This window comes from Capricornis sumatraensis, chromosome 2 (assembly GCF_032405125.1).
Source record: "Capricornis sumatraensis isolate serow.1 chromosome 2, serow.2, whole genome shotgun sequence".
NCBI classification, from domain to species: domain Eukaryota; kingdom Metazoa; phylum Chordata; class Mammalia; order Artiodactyla; family Bovidae; genus Capricornis; species Capricornis sumatraensis.
In genome coordinates, this window is record NC_091070.1 from 85619619 (window position 1) to 85639142 (window position 19524).

At 49.3% G+C, this 19524-nt stretch overlaps 1 protein-coding gene across 1 annotated transcript in view; it reads left to right on the plus strand.

The window, feature by feature from the left end:
* ITGA11 (integrin subunit alpha 11) overlaps nucleotides 1-19524 on the plus strand; it is a 95568-nt gene that overhangs the window by 62000 nt on the left and 14044 nt on the right. The window contains exons 13-20 of the mRNA XM_068993477.1: nucleotides 2134-2274; nucleotides 2532-2735; nucleotides 3832-3962; nucleotides 9690-9856; nucleotides 11213-11355; nucleotides 12627-12737; nucleotides 16173-16258; nucleotides 17716-17923. Coding sequence (XP_068849578.1) covers nucleotides 2134-2274; nucleotides 2532-2735; nucleotides 3832-3962; nucleotides 9690-9856; nucleotides 11213-11355; nucleotides 12627-12737; nucleotides 16173-16258; nucleotides 17716-17923 — 1191 coding nt within the window. The remainder of the gene's footprint in view (nucleotides 1-2133; nucleotides 2275-2531; nucleotides 2736-3831; nucleotides 3963-9689; nucleotides 9857-11212; nucleotides 11356-12626; nucleotides 12738-16172; nucleotides 16259-17715; nucleotides 17924-19524) is intronic.

Consider the following 19524-nt stretch of genomic DNA (forward strand, 5'->3'; position numbering starts at 1 on the left):
CTGCCTGCCCACACCCCACCCAGGGCCGGCTCTCAGGAATCCAAGGTTAGACCTTGAGAGCCGGACGGAATTCGCCGAAGAATATATGACATTTTTACTGCCTGGATCTGCCTCCAACATCCAAACGAGAAACCGCAGCACTGAAAGCAGCTAAGTTAAGTGGATTCCAAATCACCGTGACCCATATAGCTGAGGCCACATGTTTAGACAGTCTCTCTCCGCCTCTCTCTTTGCTGTCTGCCTCTTAATCACTCTATGTGGGCACATCTCTCCCCTCCCCACACCATGTTTATAATTTCCTTTTTCCCCCCTCTTCTGTTCATTCTCCTCAGTTAAAAGCTTTTAATGCTTGAGGATAAATTTATTCTGAAAACACCTCAAGCCGGGAAGGGAGAATCATGAGCTTGGGTGTCAGTTCCAACCCAGTTTGGCTGTAACCGGCCTTCTGACCTTGCGCTAGTGACTCAGATTCCCTGAGCTTCAGTTCCTTCCCTGTGAAATAAGGACAATGATCTCTCCCAAGACAGCGTGAGGCTGTAAAGTGCCTCACACAGGGCCTGTCCTTGGGAAGGGCTCCTGGTCTTTCCTGAGCAACCCCTTGCTCCTATAAACATTTATAGAGCACCTCCTGTGTGCCAGGCACAGCACCCAGGCCTGGAGGGAATGAGATAGGAGCAGCGCCCACTGTTGGGGGCCGTCTGTGGAGGGAACCCGTGCTGGGGGGAGAAGGACGGGGCTGGGGGAGAACATGGAGAAGGGGGCCCCTCGGCAGGGGATGGAGTAGGGAAGGCCAGGGGTGTCTTTGAACAGGAAGTGACCTGTATGACGATAGACATGACCTGGAGAGAGGGGAGGAGAAAGGGGTAGAGGCTAAAGAGAAGTATGTGCAAGAGAAGCTGGGAGCCCACCAGAGCAGGGGATTTTGGAGAAGAGAAATCACTTCAGTGATTTCTGAAAAAAATCTGACAGTGAGAGAAAAAATTTCTGACAATGAGAGAAATCATTGTCAGGGGGAATATGGGAGCCAGAGGGTGGGAGCCAGAGGCTGGGGAGGCGGGGAGGCCAGTCCAGGAGGGTCACACTGCAGTTTGGACATTTCCCCCCAAAGCAAGGAAGGGGCATGGTCAGCTTCTGGAAGCCACTCTAGCTCCCCACAGGGGTGGGTTGGAGGGCCAGTCTGGAGATGGGGGGGTCCTTCCTTTGGAAGGTGCCTCTCCTGAGGAAGAAGCATCAGAGGAGGAGGGAAGTAGATGGATTTGGGACATGTTTGGCATCCACCAAGTGAACTTGTGGGGAGACTGCAGGTGGGAAAGATGGGAGTGGAGCCAGGAGGACCCTTAGGTTTCTAGCTGAGTTGGAGGCATGGCACCCAAGGCGAGAGAGGAACACAGTCAGTGCTCAAATACTGAGAAGAAATCACAAGTCACCACCCAAGGTGCTAAGCCCAGAGTTATTTGGAAAATAAAATATTGAAAATGAGTTAAATGTCCAACAGAGGACTGATTAAACACGTTTGGCACATGCATAATTTGGAATGTTATACCATATAGTCAAAGCCATGGCTTTCCCAGTAGCCACGTATGGATGTGACAGTTGGAGCATGAAGAAGGCTGAGTGCCAAAGAATTGATGCTTTTGAACTATGGTGCCAGGGAAGACTGTTGAGAGTCCCTCGGACAGCAAGGAGATCGAGCCTGAATATTCATTGGAAGGACTGATGCTGAAGCTCCAATACTTTGGCCACCTGATGCGAAGAGCCAGCTCATTGAAAAAGATTCTGATGCTGGGAAAGATAGAGGGCAAGATGAGAAAGGTGCGACAGAGGAAGAGATGGTTGGATGGCATCCCTGTCTCAATGGACATGAGTTTGAGCAAGCTCCAAGAGACAGTGGAGGACGGGGAAGCCTGGTGTGCTGTAGTCCATGGGGGTCACAAAGAGTCAGACAGGACTTAGCAACTGAACAACAAAAGTGAAATAATGGGAAGTCTAGTGGTGGCGGAATGGTTAAGGAGAAAACGGCTGGCGGGGGCGGGGGCCCTCGTTTTCTCAGCAGCGAGTCTGAGCCAAAGGCTGTCGGCTGGTAAGGGGAGGCCTCTCAGCAGCCCAGCCCCATGCCCCATCGCTGTGCCGCAGATAGGTTCTTACTTCGGGAGCGAGATCACCTCGGTGGACGTGGACGAAGACGGCGTGACTGACGTCCTGCTGGTGGGCGCGCCCATGTACTTCAGCGAGGGCGGAGAGCGGGGCAGGGTGTACGTCTATAACCTGCGACAGGTATGGAGCCCGGATGCTGGCCAGCTTTCCAGGGGCACCTGATGCGTGCCTTGATCGGGTGTCCATGAGGGAAGCTGGGAGGCGGAGGCCAGCGCATACCTGCCGACTGGAGGGGAGAGGAACCTCCTCTGTTCTTGGGTTTATGTAGCGGGAAAGAAACCGAGAAACAGAGGGGATGTTGCAGGCCAGAGGGGGTCATGACCCTGAGAGCCCCTGCCGAGCCCCCGCTGAGCCTTTTCCTCCCCCTGATTTTGCAGGACCGGTTTGTTTACAATGGAACATTGAAGGATTCCCACGGTTACCAGAACGCCCGGTTCGGCTCCTCCATCGCCTCCGTTCGGGACCTCAATCAAGATTCCTACAACGATGTGGTGGTGGGGGCCCCTCTGGAAGACAACCACGGGGGCGTCATCTACATCTACCATGGCCTCCAAGGCAGCATCCTGAAGACGCCGAAGCAGGTTCCGCCCCCCACGCTAACCCCCAGAAAGAATGGAGCTAGAACTTGAGTCCTAGTGGCTCATTCCCTGTCCTCACCCAGGAAAGGACTGCTGTCTGTCCTAGCTCTACTTGCCTCAAGCTGAAATTAGTCTTAAGACCTTCCCGTCACCCCTGTGGATACCCTTTCCCTGCTTAACTTCATCTCCCCAACAACAGCAATAGCAAAACCCCCTCAAGGACCTGAATCCCGCTGGCCCTCACATGCTTTCATGCAACTGACTACACACATAGAGAAGACCTGGGGCTTCCCTAGTGGCTCAGTGGTAGAGAATCTGCCTCCCAACACAGGAGACGCTGGTTCATTCCCTGGTCCAGGAAGATCCCCTGGAGAAGGAAATGGCAACCCACTCCAGTATTCTTGCCTGAGAAGTCCCATGGACAGAGAAGCCTAGAGGGCTGCAGTCCGTGGGGTTGCAAAGAGTCGGACACAGCTGAACAAATGAATGGAGAAGGCCTGTTTGGATTCCTCTTCTCTGGAAATGCCCCAGGCTAGAAACAGTGCTGTACCCAAAAGTGAGGCATCCCAAGCGCCTTCCCCTCAGGGTCATCACTTTTGCCTATTTTATTAGTAAGATAGCCTACTATATCACACTTAGAGACAGTGATGCCATGTAATGTGTATTTACATCCCATGGGAAATTCTTTTCTTAAATAGTTGATATACAATATTATATGTTACAGATGTACGTCAGAGTGGCTCACAATTTTTAAAGGTTATATTCCATGTATAGTTGTTATAAAATATTGGCTATATCCCCTGTGTTGTAAAATATATCTTCATAGCTTATTTACTTTATACATAGTAGTTTGTATCTCTTATCTCCTACCCCATCTTTCCCCCTTTTCCCTCTTCAGTGGAGAACCCTTTTATGACACATTATTTTCTTAATCCAAAAGAATGACTTAATGGTAGAAATTTCAGGTTCCAAAACAGACCAGGAGAGGAGATAGCTTTGGGCTGAGGAAGTTTCCTGATAGTTTCAGACAGGCTGCCTCCAGGGCTCCCAGCTGTAGCTTCTCCTTAGGGTGCCCACACCAGCTCTTCCCTTCCTGCAGAGAATCCCCGCCTCAGAGCTGGCTCCTGGCCTCCAGTATTTTGGCTGCAGCATTCACGGGCAGCTGGACCTTGATGAAGACGGACTCGTGGACTTGGCAGTGGGTGCTCTTGGCAACGCCGTGATTTTGTGGTTGGTTCCCCCATTTTTAACGATTCTTGGGCTCTCTTGAGGGTCCTGATGGATACAGGGTTTAAAAGACACGCTTTAGACTCTGTCTCTTGTCTTTAATCACTGTCGGCCAAATTCACCCTATTCTTATTCTGTTGTGACTACGAATTTCCTTTTTATGGAATCACTGTAAGTTATTTTGAAGTCCAAATCCCTCTTCTCAGTGGGGTTCAGAGATTTTAGAGCTATTTAGTGGCTAAAAACCCTCTTTGACTTTTTCCTAAAAGTTCTGATTACTGGGGCAGTTCTCCCACTTGGCTTCTCTTAAAGGGACAGGCTGAGGATATTCTCCTCAGCTGGGAAGATCTCCTAATCCCCTAGTGTAAAAGATTTCTTTCCTCCAAACCCCTTCTAAGCCCTGGTTTCCTTTCTCAGGACCTCATTTCTGTACCATTCCATCAGATATTTGCCATGCGTTTGTACTTGGGGTCTGTGTTAAGCAATGGTCTGCAACTTTTAAAAACAAGGTTTTCTAAAAGTCCATCTATTCTACCATATGATGTGTCAGCTACTTTTTGAGCAAAAAAACACTTTAATTTGAGCTAATTTTTTTCATGTTGATACTTTTATTATAAATACAATAACTTAAAGAAAATGTGTGAAATAAATCACCCATAGTTTCATCACCTTAACATTACCACTATTAATATTTTGGCATTTCCCTGCCAGTCTTTTACCATCTGCATATAATTTTATATAAGTGCAATCACATTTTTCATACAACTTAAGAAAGATGTTAAACAGAGATAGCTGATGACTTCACGGGGAGAATTTTCACGTTCTTGGTCCTCAAGAATATGACCTTCCACTCAGGAAATGTCTTAGTCCAGGTTCCCTAGAAAACAGAGCCTGAGGCGAAAGCTTGTGGGTCTGCGCTGCTGTGGGAGGGGCTTCAGTCCCAGAAGCAGAAGTGAGGGTCCAGGGGAACTGAAGCAGGAGAGGAGGAGAGGGACTCGAGAGGAAAGTACCTAATGAGCTGCAGACTCATGCTCTGGGCAGCTCCCTGCTCCAGCATCTCCAGAGAGGCAGAAAGAATACAGCCTCTGCTTTCTGCAACAGCCCCTGTGTCCCCCCCAGTGCCAGGGCCCAAGCGTCAGCTGCCCCACGCCTCTGGGCAGCACCGAGGAAGCGAGGTCTCTGCAGGTCCAGCCCGGAAGTTGCACTGGCGCCACAGCTTGTCAGGGGGTGCGGATCTAAGGTCTTTAGTAGCGACAGCAGCTTGGGCTAAATGTATTGACTGCTTTGGTTCTAGCCAGGAAGCAAGACAGGTGAACAAGGCCCAGGTTAGAGGGTAGACATTGTCTCCCAAGTCTGTGGGGCAACACATAAACTACCTCCTTTACAGGAAACAAGACACACATATACCAGAAGAATCGGGCCCACAGAGTGGATTCAATCAAGCCCTAGCTTGTGATGTCTAAACCTGAGTGGTGCTGAAACTGTGGGCTGGAGCCCTCTAGGGAAAATTTAGAGTCAGACTCCCTCGATCTCAAACATGCCTGCCATTAGCATCACCTGGGAGCTTTTAAACCTCTCATTACCCAGGCTTTACCCAGACCACTTAACATAGAATTTCTAGGTCAAGAACTCAGGCATTTAAAGACTCCAGGTGTTCGCTTCCAGTAGGCACCTAAGTCTGAGAACCACTGATAAAAGCCATTATATTTACACGGCATTTTGCAGTGTCAAAGGGCATTCTCACTTAACGTTATTTGATTCTCACAATTCCCCGTCAGAGAGATCACGTGGTCTGTCCAGTAGGAGCCAAGACTCAAACCTACCCTTCTCACTCCCCAGCACAGAGGAGGCGCCATCCCCCTTGCACTAAGAAGAGCAGGGTATTAGCACAGACAATGATGCTACAACTCTGAAGCGTGTAAAGCTCACTGCACTTGTTTCTTTTGATATAAATGCATGGTTTGGAGAGGCAATAATTTCCTTCCCTAACTCTGTTTGACTTAGTCAATACAAGGGTAAATTCGTATTGCCTTGACCGCCTGGATGGGGCAGTGTTGGCATGGGTGGATGAGTGGGGAGTCTTAGAACTGAGTTATCTTCTCCTTTGGCTGCACATTGGAGTCACCCGGGGTGCTTTAACATGCATGTTCTCCAAAATATGGTCCAGGTACCAACGGCACTAACATCACCTGAGAGCTTGCTAGAAATACCAGGCCTGCTTCTTAACAAGATCCCCAGGAAATGTGCAAATATACTGAAGTCTGAGAAGCATTGCTTTAAGACATGTTGATGCTGATTCTGGTTTGATTTGACATGGAGAGCAATTTGGGGATCAGGATTTTTTAATTTTTATTTTATAGTAGAATGTAGTTGATTTACAATGTTGTGTTTCAGGTGTACAGCAAAGTGATTCAGTTATACATATACATATGTCCATTTTTTTCAGAGATTTTTCGCATAGAGGTTTTTACAGAATATTGAGTAGAGTTTCCTGTGCCATACAGTAGGGCCTTGTTGATTATTTTATATATAGTACTATATATATGTTAATCCCGAATATTTCCAGTTTATCTCTTCCCTCCATCTTTACTGTTTGGTAACTGTAAGTTTGTTTTTAAAGTCTGTGAATCTGTTTCTGTTTCGTAAATAAGTTCGTTCGTATCTCTTTTTAGATTCCACATATGAGTGATATCTTATGATATTTGTTTTTCTCTGACTTCCCTTAATATGGTAATCTCTGGGTATATCCATATTGCCGTAAATATCATTATTTAATTATTTTTTATGGGTGAGTAATATTCCATTTTATATTCCATATGTTCATTCACTTGCTCAGTCGTGTCCGACTCTTTGCGACCCCATGAATAGCAGCACGCCAGGCCTCCCTGTCCATCACCAACTCCCGGAGTTCACTCAGACTCACGTCCATCGAGTCAGTGATGCCATCCAGCCATCTCATCCTCTGTCGTCCTCTTCTCCTCCTGCCCTTAATCCCTCCCAGCATCAGAGTCTTTTCCAATGAGTCAACTCTTCACATGAGGTGGCCAAAGTACTGGAGTTTCAGCTTTAGCATCATTCCTTCCAAAGAAATCCCAGGGTTGATCTCCTTCAGAATGGACTGGTTGGATCTCCTTGCAGTCCAAGGGACTCTCAAGAGTCTTCTCCAACACCACATTTCAAAAGCATCAATTCTTCGGCGCTCAGCCTTCTTCACAGTCCAACTCTCACATCCATACATGACCACAGGAAAAACCATAGCCTTGACTAGACGGACCTTTGTAGGCAATGTAATGTCTCTGCTTTTGAATATGCTATCTAGGTTGGTCATAACTTTTCTTCCAAGGAGTAAGCATCTTTTAATTTCATGGCTGCAGTCACCATCTGCAGTGATTTTGGAGCCCAAAAAAATAAAGTCTGACACTGTTTCCACTGTTTCCCTATCTATTTCCCATGAAGTGATGGGACTGGATGCCATGATCTTCGTTTTCTGAATGTTGAGCTTTAAGCCAACTTTTTCACTCTCCTCTTTCACTTTCATCAAGAGGCTTTTTAGTTCTTCTTCACTTTCTGCCATAAGGGTGGTGTCATCTGCATATCTGAGGTTATTGATATTTCTCCTGGCAATCTTGATTCCAGCTTGTGTTTCTTCCAGTTCAGCGTTTCTCATGATGTACTCTGCATAGAAGTTAAATAAGCAGGGTGACAATATACAGCCTTGACGTACTCCTTTCCCTATTTGGAACCAGTCTGTTGTTCCATGTCCAGGTCTAACTGCTGCTTCCTGATATGTATGTATATACACCACATATTCCTTATCCATTCCTCTGTGGATGGACATTTAGGTTACTTCCTTGTCTTGGCTGTTGTAAACAGTGCTGCAGTGAACACTGGGGTGCATGGATCTTTTTGAACTGTGGTTTTCTTTGGATATATGCCCAGGAGTGGGACTGCTGGATCATGTAGTAGTTCTATCTTAGTTTTTTAAGGAATCTTCATACTGGTATACCAATTTATATTGCCACCAACAGTGAAGGAGTGTTCTATTTCTCCCCACCCTCTCTGGCATTTACTGTCTGCAGATTTTTTTGATGATGCCATCCTGACCAGTGTGAGGTGATCCCTCATTACAGTTTCGGTTTGCATTTCTCTAGTAATTAGGAAGGCAATGGCACCCCACTCCAGTACTCTTGCCTGGAAAATCCCATGGATGGAGAAGCCTGGTAGGCTGCAGTCCATGAGGTCACGAAGAGTTGGACATGACTGAGCGACTTCCCTTTCACTTTTCACTTTCACACATTGGAGAAGGAAATGGCAACCCACTCCAGTGTTTTTGCCTGGAGAATCCCAGGGACAGGGGAGCCTGGTGGGCTTCCGTCTATGGGGTCGCACAGAGTTGGACATGACTGAAGCGGCTTAGCAGCAGTAATTAGGAATGTTAAATATCTCTTATTGTGCTTTTTGGCCATCTGTATGTCTTCTTTGAAGAAATGTCTGTTTAGACCTTCTGCTCATTCTTGATTGTGTTGTCTGCTTTTTTGATATTGAGCTGCATGAGCTATTTGTATATTTTGGAGATTAATCCCTTGTCAATCACTTCATTTGCAAATATTTTCTCCTGTTCTGTGGTTGTCTTTTTGTTTTGTTTATGGTTTCCTTTGCTAGGCAAAAGCTTTTAAGTTTAATTAGTCTCATTTGTTTATTTTTGTTTTTATTTTCATGACTCTAGGAAGTGGATCCAAAAAGATATTACTGTAATTCATGTCAAAGAGTGTCCTGGCTATGTTGTCCTCTAACACAGAAAAACATCTTGAAATGTTTTCACAGGAAAACACAAATCTTAAATTTGGATCTTTAATCCATTTTGAGTTTATTTTTCTATACGGTGTTAGAAAATATTCTAGTTTCATTTTGTTTGCATGTAGCTGTCCAGTTTTCCTGGCACCATTTATTGAAGAGACTGTCTTTTCTCCACTGTATATTCTTGCCTCTTTTGTCATAGATTAATTGGCCATAGGGATTCCCTGGTAGCGCTGCTGGTAAAGAATCCACCTGCAATGCAGGAGATCCCAGTTCAATTCCTGGGTTGGGAAGATCTGCTGATGAAGGGATAGGCTACCCATTCCAGTATTTGGGGGCTTCCCTGGTGGCTCAGATGGTAAAGAATTGACCATAGATGTGTGGATTTATTTCTGAGCTTTGTTTCATGTTCCCTTGATCTATATTTCTGTTTTTGTGTTAGTACCATGCTGTTTTGATTACTGTAGCTTTGTATTATAGTCTGAAGTCAAGGCGCCTGATTCCTCCAGCTGTTTTCCTTTCTCAGAATTGCTTTGGCTGTTTGGAGTCTTTTGTATTTCCATACAGATTTTAAAATGTTTTGTTCTAGTTCAGGCATCAGGAGTTTTTAAAGCTCTCCAGGTTACTGTAATGGACATGCAGGGTTGATGTGATGAGGAGGCAAAAGGATGTCAGTATGGTCTGTAGCGAGCACAGCCCCTAGGAAAATGACAAAAGGTTGCCTTGAGGGGCTATGAGATTACTTAGGCTGCCCTTCATCTACTTGTGCACATTTTTGCCCAATCTGGTGACACCAGAGCCCCTCTCTGCAGGCCGCACCACCTCCTCACCCTCCAGTGGTGAGGAGGTCCCATCCCATCTCCACCTTCCCCCAGGTCCCAGCAGGGCGACCTTGCACCCTGCCCACCCCTGCTTCTCTCCCTCCTCCTGCAGGTCCCGCCCTGTGGTTCAGATCAACGCCAGCCTGCACTTTGAGCCATCCAAGATCAACATCTTTCACAGGGATTGCAAACGCAGCGGCAGAGATGCCACCTGCCTGGCTGCCTTCCTCTGCTTCACGCCCGTCTTCCTGGCACCCCATTACCAAACGGCAACAGTCGGTAAATCCGGCCCCTCCCCACTCCCCCAGCTCCAGTCTCTCCCCTGAGGACATTGCGTCTGCTCTGTTTCTAAGTCTGGGCTTTTGCTGAAATGGGTTTTGAGTGCCAGGGTCACACCTAGAGCCGCATTTGATGACTGCTGGATGCCCATTCAGTGCTCTCATTCCAAAGGGCAGAGAGGGAGCCTCGTGCCAGGAGGAGGATGGCAGTGAGCAGGGGTGACTAATGTGGGAGAGGCTGGGGAAGGTGGAAACAGTCAGAGATAGTGTTTGAATCAGAACAGGGGACCAGAAGCAGTCCAAAAGCTTAGGCTGTAGAAGCTGTGAAGTCAGATTCAGAGAAAGAGTCAGACCCATGAGGGATCTGAAACAGGGGATCAGGTGGATAAAGACCCAAGTAGCAGTGGTTTCTGCTCAAAGTGAGCTTGAGTCCACAGCAGGACAGTTTCCTTCTGAGGGTCCTTCACTCTCAGCCAAGGCTGGGATCAGACACTGGCTTGTGACAGCCCTGGGCCCAGTCATCCCCAGCAAGTGGCAGCTGCAGGTTCCAGGACCAGACTAGGCCAGTGCAAGAAACTGGGACCGCAGAGAGCTTCTCAGCCAAGGAGCAGGACCAATCAGATGACTTAAAAATGAGTGTTCCAGAAGGAAGACGAGAACAAAGGCAAACCTGGGTGGTGGTGTCATTCTTTCAGCTTCTTTGAAAGGAGAGTAATACCAAGGACCTGGCACACAGAGAGCTGCTGTGGTACCAGAGAAGGGGCTGGGCTTTTCTTACATTTAGCAAAAGATCAACCCAGTTGAAAGGGAGGGGCATGCGGTCTTTAACCTCAGAACTTAGGTTTGAGGAGCTGGTGGGCAGGGCCTGGCCAGTCCTCCCTAGTGTGATGGGAACTGCCACCTGCAGACACTCGGATCCAGGCCCGATAGGATCCCAGAGCTGAGGGCGAGACCTGGGAAGGTGACAGGAGAGGGGCAGAGCTGTGCTGACTCCAGAAGGGGCTCAAATATCATGGCGCACGTATTGTCTCCTCAGCTCTTCCACTGCGTTCACTCTCCCCTCCGTCTCTTCCTCTTTCTTTATCCCTTCGCTGCCAACTCCATCTCCCTTTCTCCGCCTTCCTTCTCCCTCTTCTCGTTACTTCCTTCGTTGCTTTTCTCACTGTACTGCTTGCTCTCCATGTGGGAGTTTCCTGCCTACATTGAGCCTTATGAGGGGAGAGGCATAGCTCTTCCTTGGCCAGCCTGGAGGGCTTCCTGGAGGAGGCTGACTTTCCAAAGGCTATTTGTAAAGGGAAGTAAACAGTCTTTGGTGGAAATGTGGCTCCACCTCCATGGTCTTACCCTCTCCTTCCAGGCATCAGGTATAATGCCACCATGGATGAGAGGCGGTACACACCGCGGGCCCACCTGGATGAGGGCGGCGACCGGTACACCAACAGGGCCGCCCTGCTCTCCTCCAGCCAGGAGCACTGTGAGCGGATCAACTTCCACGTGCTGGTGAGCCAGATGCCCTGCAGCCCCAGAAGCAGAGCCCAGGCTCCTCCAGGAAGAGAACAGAGCTGAAGGAGGTGCTGCCATGGAGAGGCAGAGAGCTCAGCTGGTGCCAGGCTGGTGCTGAGCCCCCAGCAGACCTCAGGAGGCCAGCAGTGAGCAGTGTCCTGGACCTTGGCCACTCACACTCATACCCCAGAGCAGAGGCCACTGGGTCACACTGCTTCCCCACCTCACTGGACCCTCCTCTGATATCCCCGTTGCCATCTCCCAGATGCCCACCATTGCTTAAGCAGGGGGTGAAATACTCTGTGATGTCTTGCAGAGAGGATGGGGATCAGGGGCCATGGCTCAGAAGGAAGGGATAAGCAGGCATCAGCTAAAAAGGAAGACCAAGGAAGGTGGTAGACCAATGAAGAGGCTGGGGGGAGGAACAGAGGCCAGCCTGGCAGAGAGGGGAACCAGTGGGGCCAATTCCTCCACCCAGAAACTCCAGACACCCAGGCACAGCTCCAGCCTTGGAGACACAGACAGGGAACACTCAGAGCCCGCCTGGCTTCAGTGTCCAACGGGCAAAGATCAGGAAAATAAGGAATCCTAGTGTCTGTTAATGTGTCACCCCTATGATGTGTCTGTGTTTTCAAAGGGGGCCCCCAGACCAGCAGCATCGTCATCTGGGAACTTATTAGATATGCCTTAACACAAGGAAGCCACTCGTGTCAAGATTTGCGCTCCATGAGAAAGATTCGGGGATTTTTCATTCAGCTCTAAGCATCCCCTGAATGCCCCTACTCATGTATCTTCTTTTGTTGATTTGACACATTTGTTAAGCCTTGTCACAGTACTAGGACAGTGCTAAGAGGCTGCTGAGGGGCTAGGACTAACACAGAATCACATAGTTAGGACGCAGTGCAAGAGTGTCAGTAACAGTCTGAACAGAGTGTGGCCGTGTGTTGCTGGCTGGCTTTCTAGAGGCTGGGGGGCTGAAGATACAGGTTCCCAGCCTTGAAGGATGAGCCGGAGTTGGTGGAACATGCAGGCAGTGGGGCTGGCGTACACAGACCCAAGGGCCCTTTCTAGGAGGCACACACACCAGCTACAGACCCATCCGGGAACCTCTGTCCACCCACAGGTGCTAAGGCTCCATGGACTCATGCCCAGAGCTGACAAGTTGCTGCCCTCCCAGCTTAGGGAGATGACAGTTCTCTCTCAGCGGCCCTGGCCCAGACAGGAATGTTCCCTCTGCCTTCACCCCCTCCTCATCTCCTCCCACACAGGATACCGCTGACTATGTGAAGCCAGTGACCTTCTCAATCGAGTATTCCCTGGAGGACCCCGACTACGGCCCCATGCTGGATGACGGCTGGCCCACGACCCTCAGGGTCTCGGTATGTCCTGGCACCCGGGGAACAGCTCTGGCACATACCCCACCCCAGCCCTCGCCTCCTCCCAGAAGCCCAGGCTTTGTGAGGGCAATTGAATTCTTCCCCTGCTGCACCTTCCCAGCTCCTGCCCCACAGACCCCCAGCATGTCCTTCCCTCCTCGCTCATGACCTGTGCTGAGCCGTTTCTTAAGGGTAAGGACCCAGTCTTCAAGGTTTCCTGTATCCCCAGCAAAGAGTGAGCCTGGCATGGATCCTGAGAGTCACAGGACCAGAGGGACTTTAGTTCTCAATCGCCACCTCCCTCATTTACAGATAAGGACACTGGAGGCCAGAGCGTGTTCAACCACAGAGCCTGGTCTGCACTGGTTGAATGATCGACTTATTGATAGTCCTCCCAGCTCAAAGTATTCCAAAAATAAGTCGTTTTAGCCTCATCAATGGCTCTGCACACCCCTCAATCCACATTTTTCAATCCCTGGCTCTAGGAGTATAGGAATTGTCTGGTATCTAATATTCAGATGCTACACCTGCATCTGCAACTCCGTATAAATCCCACACAAAGAAAACGTCAGACAATCAGTTCTATCTAATCTGTTCTAGGAGAGCAGGCAAAATAAACCCTGAGGATCTAGGAAACAACTTTCAAATATCCCACAGTGGTCTTAAGACCATGACCCTTGAGTTCCAGCCTCTACACAGTGTCTCTGAGAATTATATAGAACCCAACCAGCAGACAACAGTCTCAGAATTACTCACGTGCTTGCTTGTGTTTCTCCGACATAAAAGCTCTGTGTAGTCAACAGCAAGGTTTCTGAAAATCTCTGTTCTCATTCTCCCCCATCAGCCTCCCCCAGCTCCTTCCTCTTCCCAGAGCTGCCACATCTCGCCACCTACCACCCACCTTCACACCTTCCCTCTGCTCCTGATTCTGAGTCACAAATGTGTAAGTGAGAGTGTCTGAAAATGCAGTTCAGGAGAGGGGAGTGATGCTGGCCTGGCAAGGCTGGAATCCTCCTTAGTGAGCAGGGGAAAGCTGGATACACTGAATCTTAGTATTTTCCCCATCACAGTCATTACAAAGCCACTACAGCTCATGAGTGGATATGAGTCACTCATTCTATAAGCTTGTTGAAGCCCATGGCAGATGAATGGGCAAGGTATTCTCTGATGCTGATGATACGGATGCAAGGTGGTGATCAAGGTCATAGGCCAAGTCAGAATAGGAGTAAGCTCATAGGTAGTATCGTCATGCAATCAGATGATAGGGAGGGGGGATTCCTGGAAGAGGTGGCCTTCCCATGGTCCTTTAATAGACATGAGATGGGGACAACAGGCTGTTATTCCAGGAGAGCTGACAGCATAGCCAAGGTGTGGATGTGGAAACAAGCAGGATGAAGGGATGTGTAAAGAAAAGATGAGAAATAGAGCTGGAACAGTCAGTCTGGGCGTATTACCAAGGGCTTTAGATAGCAGCTAGATGTTTCAAAATCTTGTTAATATAGATTTTTAGCCTCCAGCAAATTAGAAGCATTCTTCCCATCTCTCTGCTATAAGTTCTTATTTAGCTTCTCCTCAATGCCCAGCACTGTTCTAATACCATAAAATCTTGCCTCTGGGGAGAACGAGCCATTCCATACAATTGAGTGTAACAGATGCTTATCGTGTTAAATTATCCCTCTTAATCAAGTGGATAGAAATTTTTCTGAGGGTTATTCTATAGTTTTCACACTTAAACAGTATGCTGGGCAGGGGTGGGGCGTATTTCATTGGAGACTTGAAATCACCAAGGTGAAGGCGGAAGCTAGGATACAGTGAAGCCCCTGAGGGCTTCCGAAGTGTCTGGGGTTCTGTCCTGTCATTGAAAGCCTTGCTTTGCCCTCCTTTGTATAGCTCTGCTTTGTATTCCTTGCTGGCTGCTTCAAGCTACAAATCCACCACGGGATGGGGAAGCTAAGGAGCAGGCTTGATAGAAATGTGTCTAAAGCAAGAATATGTGGATCTGAGAAAGGGCTTCCCTGGTGGCTCAGACAGTAAAGAGTCTCCCTGCAATGCAGGAGACCTGGGTTCGATCCCTGGATGGGGAAGATCCCATGGAGAAGGGAATGGCAACTCACTCCATTATTCTTGCCTTGAAAATCCCATGGACAGAGGAGCCTGGTGGACTACAGTCCATGGGGTCACAAAGAGTCAGACATGACTGAGCGATGAACACTTTCAGGGAGCTCCCCTCTTCTCACAGAGAAGTCAGTGACTGTAAGATACACCTGGCCTCTGTGACACCAGCTTCCCCTCCCTTGATCTAGGCCGTGCTCCTGTTTTCCCACTCAGCTCCAGACTTGAACACCCACCCACCCACTGAGCACTTCTCCCCGGATGGGTCACAGGCACTTCAAACTCAGTGTGCCCCAAACTGATCCCCTCCAGATAACCCCTCCATTTATAAATAAATGGTGTAGCCATCCTTTCAGACACTCGAAACTTGGCCAACATCCGGGACCCTTTTCTCCGTTAGTCCTGATGAACTCCAGGTCCTGCTGCTCTGCCTCTGAGGTTCCTAACCTGTTTCCCACTCTGCACACCCACAACCACACCAACACCATCGTCATCCCTTATGTGAACATTGCAGCAGCAGCCTCAGTAGGGTCTTCAACATGCATGTCTAGGAGGACAGTCCCAGCTGAAAGCGATCAGTGATTCCTATCAGTTGCAAGATACCACCTCCACGACACTGTAGAACATGACTCCAGCCATCTCTTCATCTCCTGCACCCCTTACTATAGCAACACTAAATTACCATTATTCCCCAAACTTACTATGCTGCCTCAGGCCTCAGGCCCTTTGCACAGACTCGTCCTTCTTCCAAGACTACCCTCTCCCTGGTCCATCCAGTTAACTCCGTCCTCCTTTGGAACTCTGACCTACTGTCACTTCTGTGAAGCCTTCTCAACCATCATGGGCCAAGATTACCATTTCCTCCCTCTGCCTCTTCTATTTCTCATACGAATTTTGCATATTTCACACTGTAATTATTTGTTCACACACCCATCTTCCCCATGAGTTGAGAGCAGAGGCTGTATATTCCTCATCCTTTACCCCCAGTACCAGAGAGCTTCCTCCCCACAGTAAACACTCAATCAGTGTTGACTGGTGCCAGGTAAGTGGGTGTTCTGTGCTGGTACCTTGATGAGAGGATTGAAAGGGACCCAGGGTGAGTTGAGTTTCGAGCAATGTTCTAAAGAAAGGACTATCTATGCAAAGCCGTGATCAAAAGCAGCATGGTATCTGTGAAAAGGGCAGGAAAAAACAAAGCCCTCTCTCTAGTGCCGCAGAGAGAGGAGCTGGTGTGCTGTGAGGGTAAGGGATGAGCCACAGCGGAGACAGGGACTGGAGGCGGTGGGCGCCCTTTCCAGCCGCCATACCTGCCTCTCCCTGGCCCAGGTGCCCTTCTGGAACGGCTGCAATGAGGACGAGCACTGCGTCCCTGACCTCCTGCTAGACGCCCGCAGTGACCTGCCCACAGCCATGTGAGTTGGTCCCTCCCCTCTCCACCCTGACTCCTTTCGCTCCCCTGCCGGTGGATCTGGGCTTCCAGGGCCCTGGATGACAGTCTTACACGCACTTCTCATAGGCAGCAAGGACCACACACTGAGCTTGGAGCATGGGCCTAGCTGAGGCTCTGCCTCTAACTCCTGTGTGACTTCAGGGAAATGCCTAGCCCTCTCTGGGCCTAAGTGACCGCCTCTCTAAAATGGATAGTTAGTCTAATCCAACCTTCTCAAACTTCGTTTAGAGAAAGAGTCCTCTCTACGCTATAAACCCGAGAAAAGGTAGAGGCTGAGGACCCAGCGTTCTCAGTGTTCATTGTGCAAACCCCAGACTAGGTGACTTGTAAGGTCCTTGGACTGACCACTTGAGCTCAATGCTAAGAAGTTAGCAGGAGATGAGCAGGGTGATCGCAATCCCCTGGAAGAAATAAACTAGCAGACAAGGAAAAATAATGATCCTATTTTAAATGTATGTAATGTGTTTTCAAAAAATTTATGCTTTTATTCAACTAAAGATGATTAGATAAGAAACATATACTATAAATGGAAATAGTATAACATGATTGCTGCTGCTGCTAAGTCGCTTCAGTTGTGTCCAACTCTGTGCGACCCCATAGACAGCAGCCCACCAGGCTCCCCTGTCCCTGGGATTCTCCAGGCAAGAACACTGGAGTGGGTTGCCATTTCCTTCTCCAATGCATGAAAGTGAAAAGTGAAAGTGAAGTCACTCAGTCGTGTCTGACTCTTAGCGACCCCATGGACTGCAGCCTACCAGGCTTCTCCGTCCATGGGATTTTCCAGGCAAGGGTACTGTACTGGGCTGCCATTGCCTTCTCTGATAACATGATTATATATATATATATACATATATATATAAACAATAAGTATCTACTGTAAACCACAGGAAACTGTATTCAGTATCTTGTAATAAGGACTTGCCTGGCAGTCCAGTGGTTAAGACTCTGAGCTCCCAATGCAGGGGGTACTGGTATGATCCCTGGTCAGGGAACTAACATCCCATATGCTGCTTGGCACAGCCAAAAAAAAAAAGGTTTTTGTGTGTGTGTATAAAACTTATAAAGGAAAAGAATCTGAAAGAGAATAGCTATATAGATATATTAATATATATAACTGAATCATTTGACCATACACCTAAAACTAACATGACATTGTATATCAGCCATACTTGAATTAAAAATACAAATAATAAATAAATAATAGAAATAGTACAGCCAAACCTTGTAAAAAGGAGAAGAAGCAAAGATTGTAACCAGCTGGGCTAATAATCAGGATTGTATCTGTATTGAGCTCTGAGCTCCCTGGCAGCCAAGGCCAAAAGGGAAACGTGCTGATGGAGGGGCGATGCACGCGCAGTGAGGTCTACCCGTGCCTTCCCCATGCCATGTGCCTGATCCCCCCCCATCCCTTTCCCTCAGGGAGTACTGCCAGAGGGTGCTGAGGAAGCCTGCCCAGGACTGCTCTGCCTACACGCTGTCCTTTGACGCCGCGGTTTTCATCATAGAGAGCATGCGGCGGCGGGTGGCAGTGGAGGCCCTCCTGGAGAACAAGGGTGAGAACGCCTACAGCACCGTCCTAAACATCTCCCAGTCAGCAAACCTGCAGTTTGCCAGCTTGATCCAGAAGGTAAGGTCTTGGAGGCCTGCCCGAGGGGAAGGGCAGAGGCAGGAGAGGAGGGCTCCAAGTAGGGGGCCTAACTGCCCTTCAGAATCACCTGGGAGCTTAGAGATCCCTGTGTCCGGACTTGTGCCGGACGTTCTCACTGATGTGGTCTGGGCGGGGCCCGGGTCAGTCTGCTGTTGAAGCTTCCCAGTGATGTCAGCGTGTAGCCAGGGCTGAGAACCACGGGGTAGGGCAGTCTGAGCCGTTCAGAACCAAGGAGAGGAATACCCTTCAGCCTGCACCCTTGGCACTTGTTAGGGACACACACACACATATGTGTGCACAGCATCATGTACACACCCTCTGCCTACAGTTCCCCCTCCAGACTTTCTCAGAAAAGTCCTTCTAACAAGAATCAGAACTGACTTCTCCCCCACTTTAAAGCTTCCCATGGTTCCCAGCTGCTTTCACAACAAATCCCAAACTCCTGTTTTGGCATTCAAGCCCCTTCCTCCTTCCCCACCCACCCCTGCCACTTCTGCCCTCGCCTGTAGCCCCACTGGCCCCCACTGTTGCCCAGTACACCTGCCCTTTCACACCAAGGCCCCCCAACCATGGCCCCTGCCTGAGGCCCCCTCTCGCCTTTCCCGACAAGCTCCTGCTCCCTCTTGGTAACCCCTTACAACGCCTGCTTACGTTTCACCCTCACAACAGCCCCAGGAGGTGATGGTGGTGGTCGTGTCCCCCTTTACGCAGGAGGAGACAGAGGCTCAGAGAGGGTTTAAGTGGACTGAACAGGGTCAGGCAGCCAGCAAGTGGAGGAGCAGGATTCCCACCCAGCAGCTGGCCCCTGCCCACAATTCACGAGAGAGCATGGTCCCTGTGCTTCACTCCCTGGGGTGGCTTCCTGAGGCCCCAGAAGGTCACACAGGGCCCCCCAGCCTGCGCAGCTCCCTGGCACAGCCTTGTGGATGCTCCACGGGCATCATCAGTGTCTGAGCGCTGCCCTGCTATAACCCTGAACTCCCAGAGGGCGAGTGCCCTTTCTCAGTCATATCTGTCCCCAGGGCTGGGCATGGAGAAGGCCCTCAAGACAAATCTGTTGAACAAACCTAGGACATTATTGTCACATGTGGGTGCTCGGGGGGTCCCAGTCTCTGTCAGACACAGTCTCTGTCCTCACAGATCTCACAGTGTCCACATGGGGCCTAGGGGTTGCAGAATAGAACAGCCAGCCCTGTGTTCTCACCTTGACCACCCCTTCCATTGGCCTGGAGAGAGACAGGATGACCCCTCCACAGCCATACTCACACTCATACTCACACATGCACGCATGCACACACACGCGCACACACACACATGCACTTTCCCTATAGAGCAGGAAGAGAAGCCGAGTGGAGTGAGGCCCACTAGAAAAGTGGGGGGCTGCTTACCCTTGGTGGATCCCCGGTGTCCTCAAATAGACCCCGGGTCAGTGCATAGGATGCAAGGAGAGGTTGTTAGTGCAAAATCACTTCCTCTGCCAGGCCCAGGTCCTGCCCCGCAGCCCAGAGTAAAAACGCCCGGCTCACCTGATAGTCTTTTAAAGGCTTCCTCTTCCAGAGATTGTTTATCTCTATCTGGAC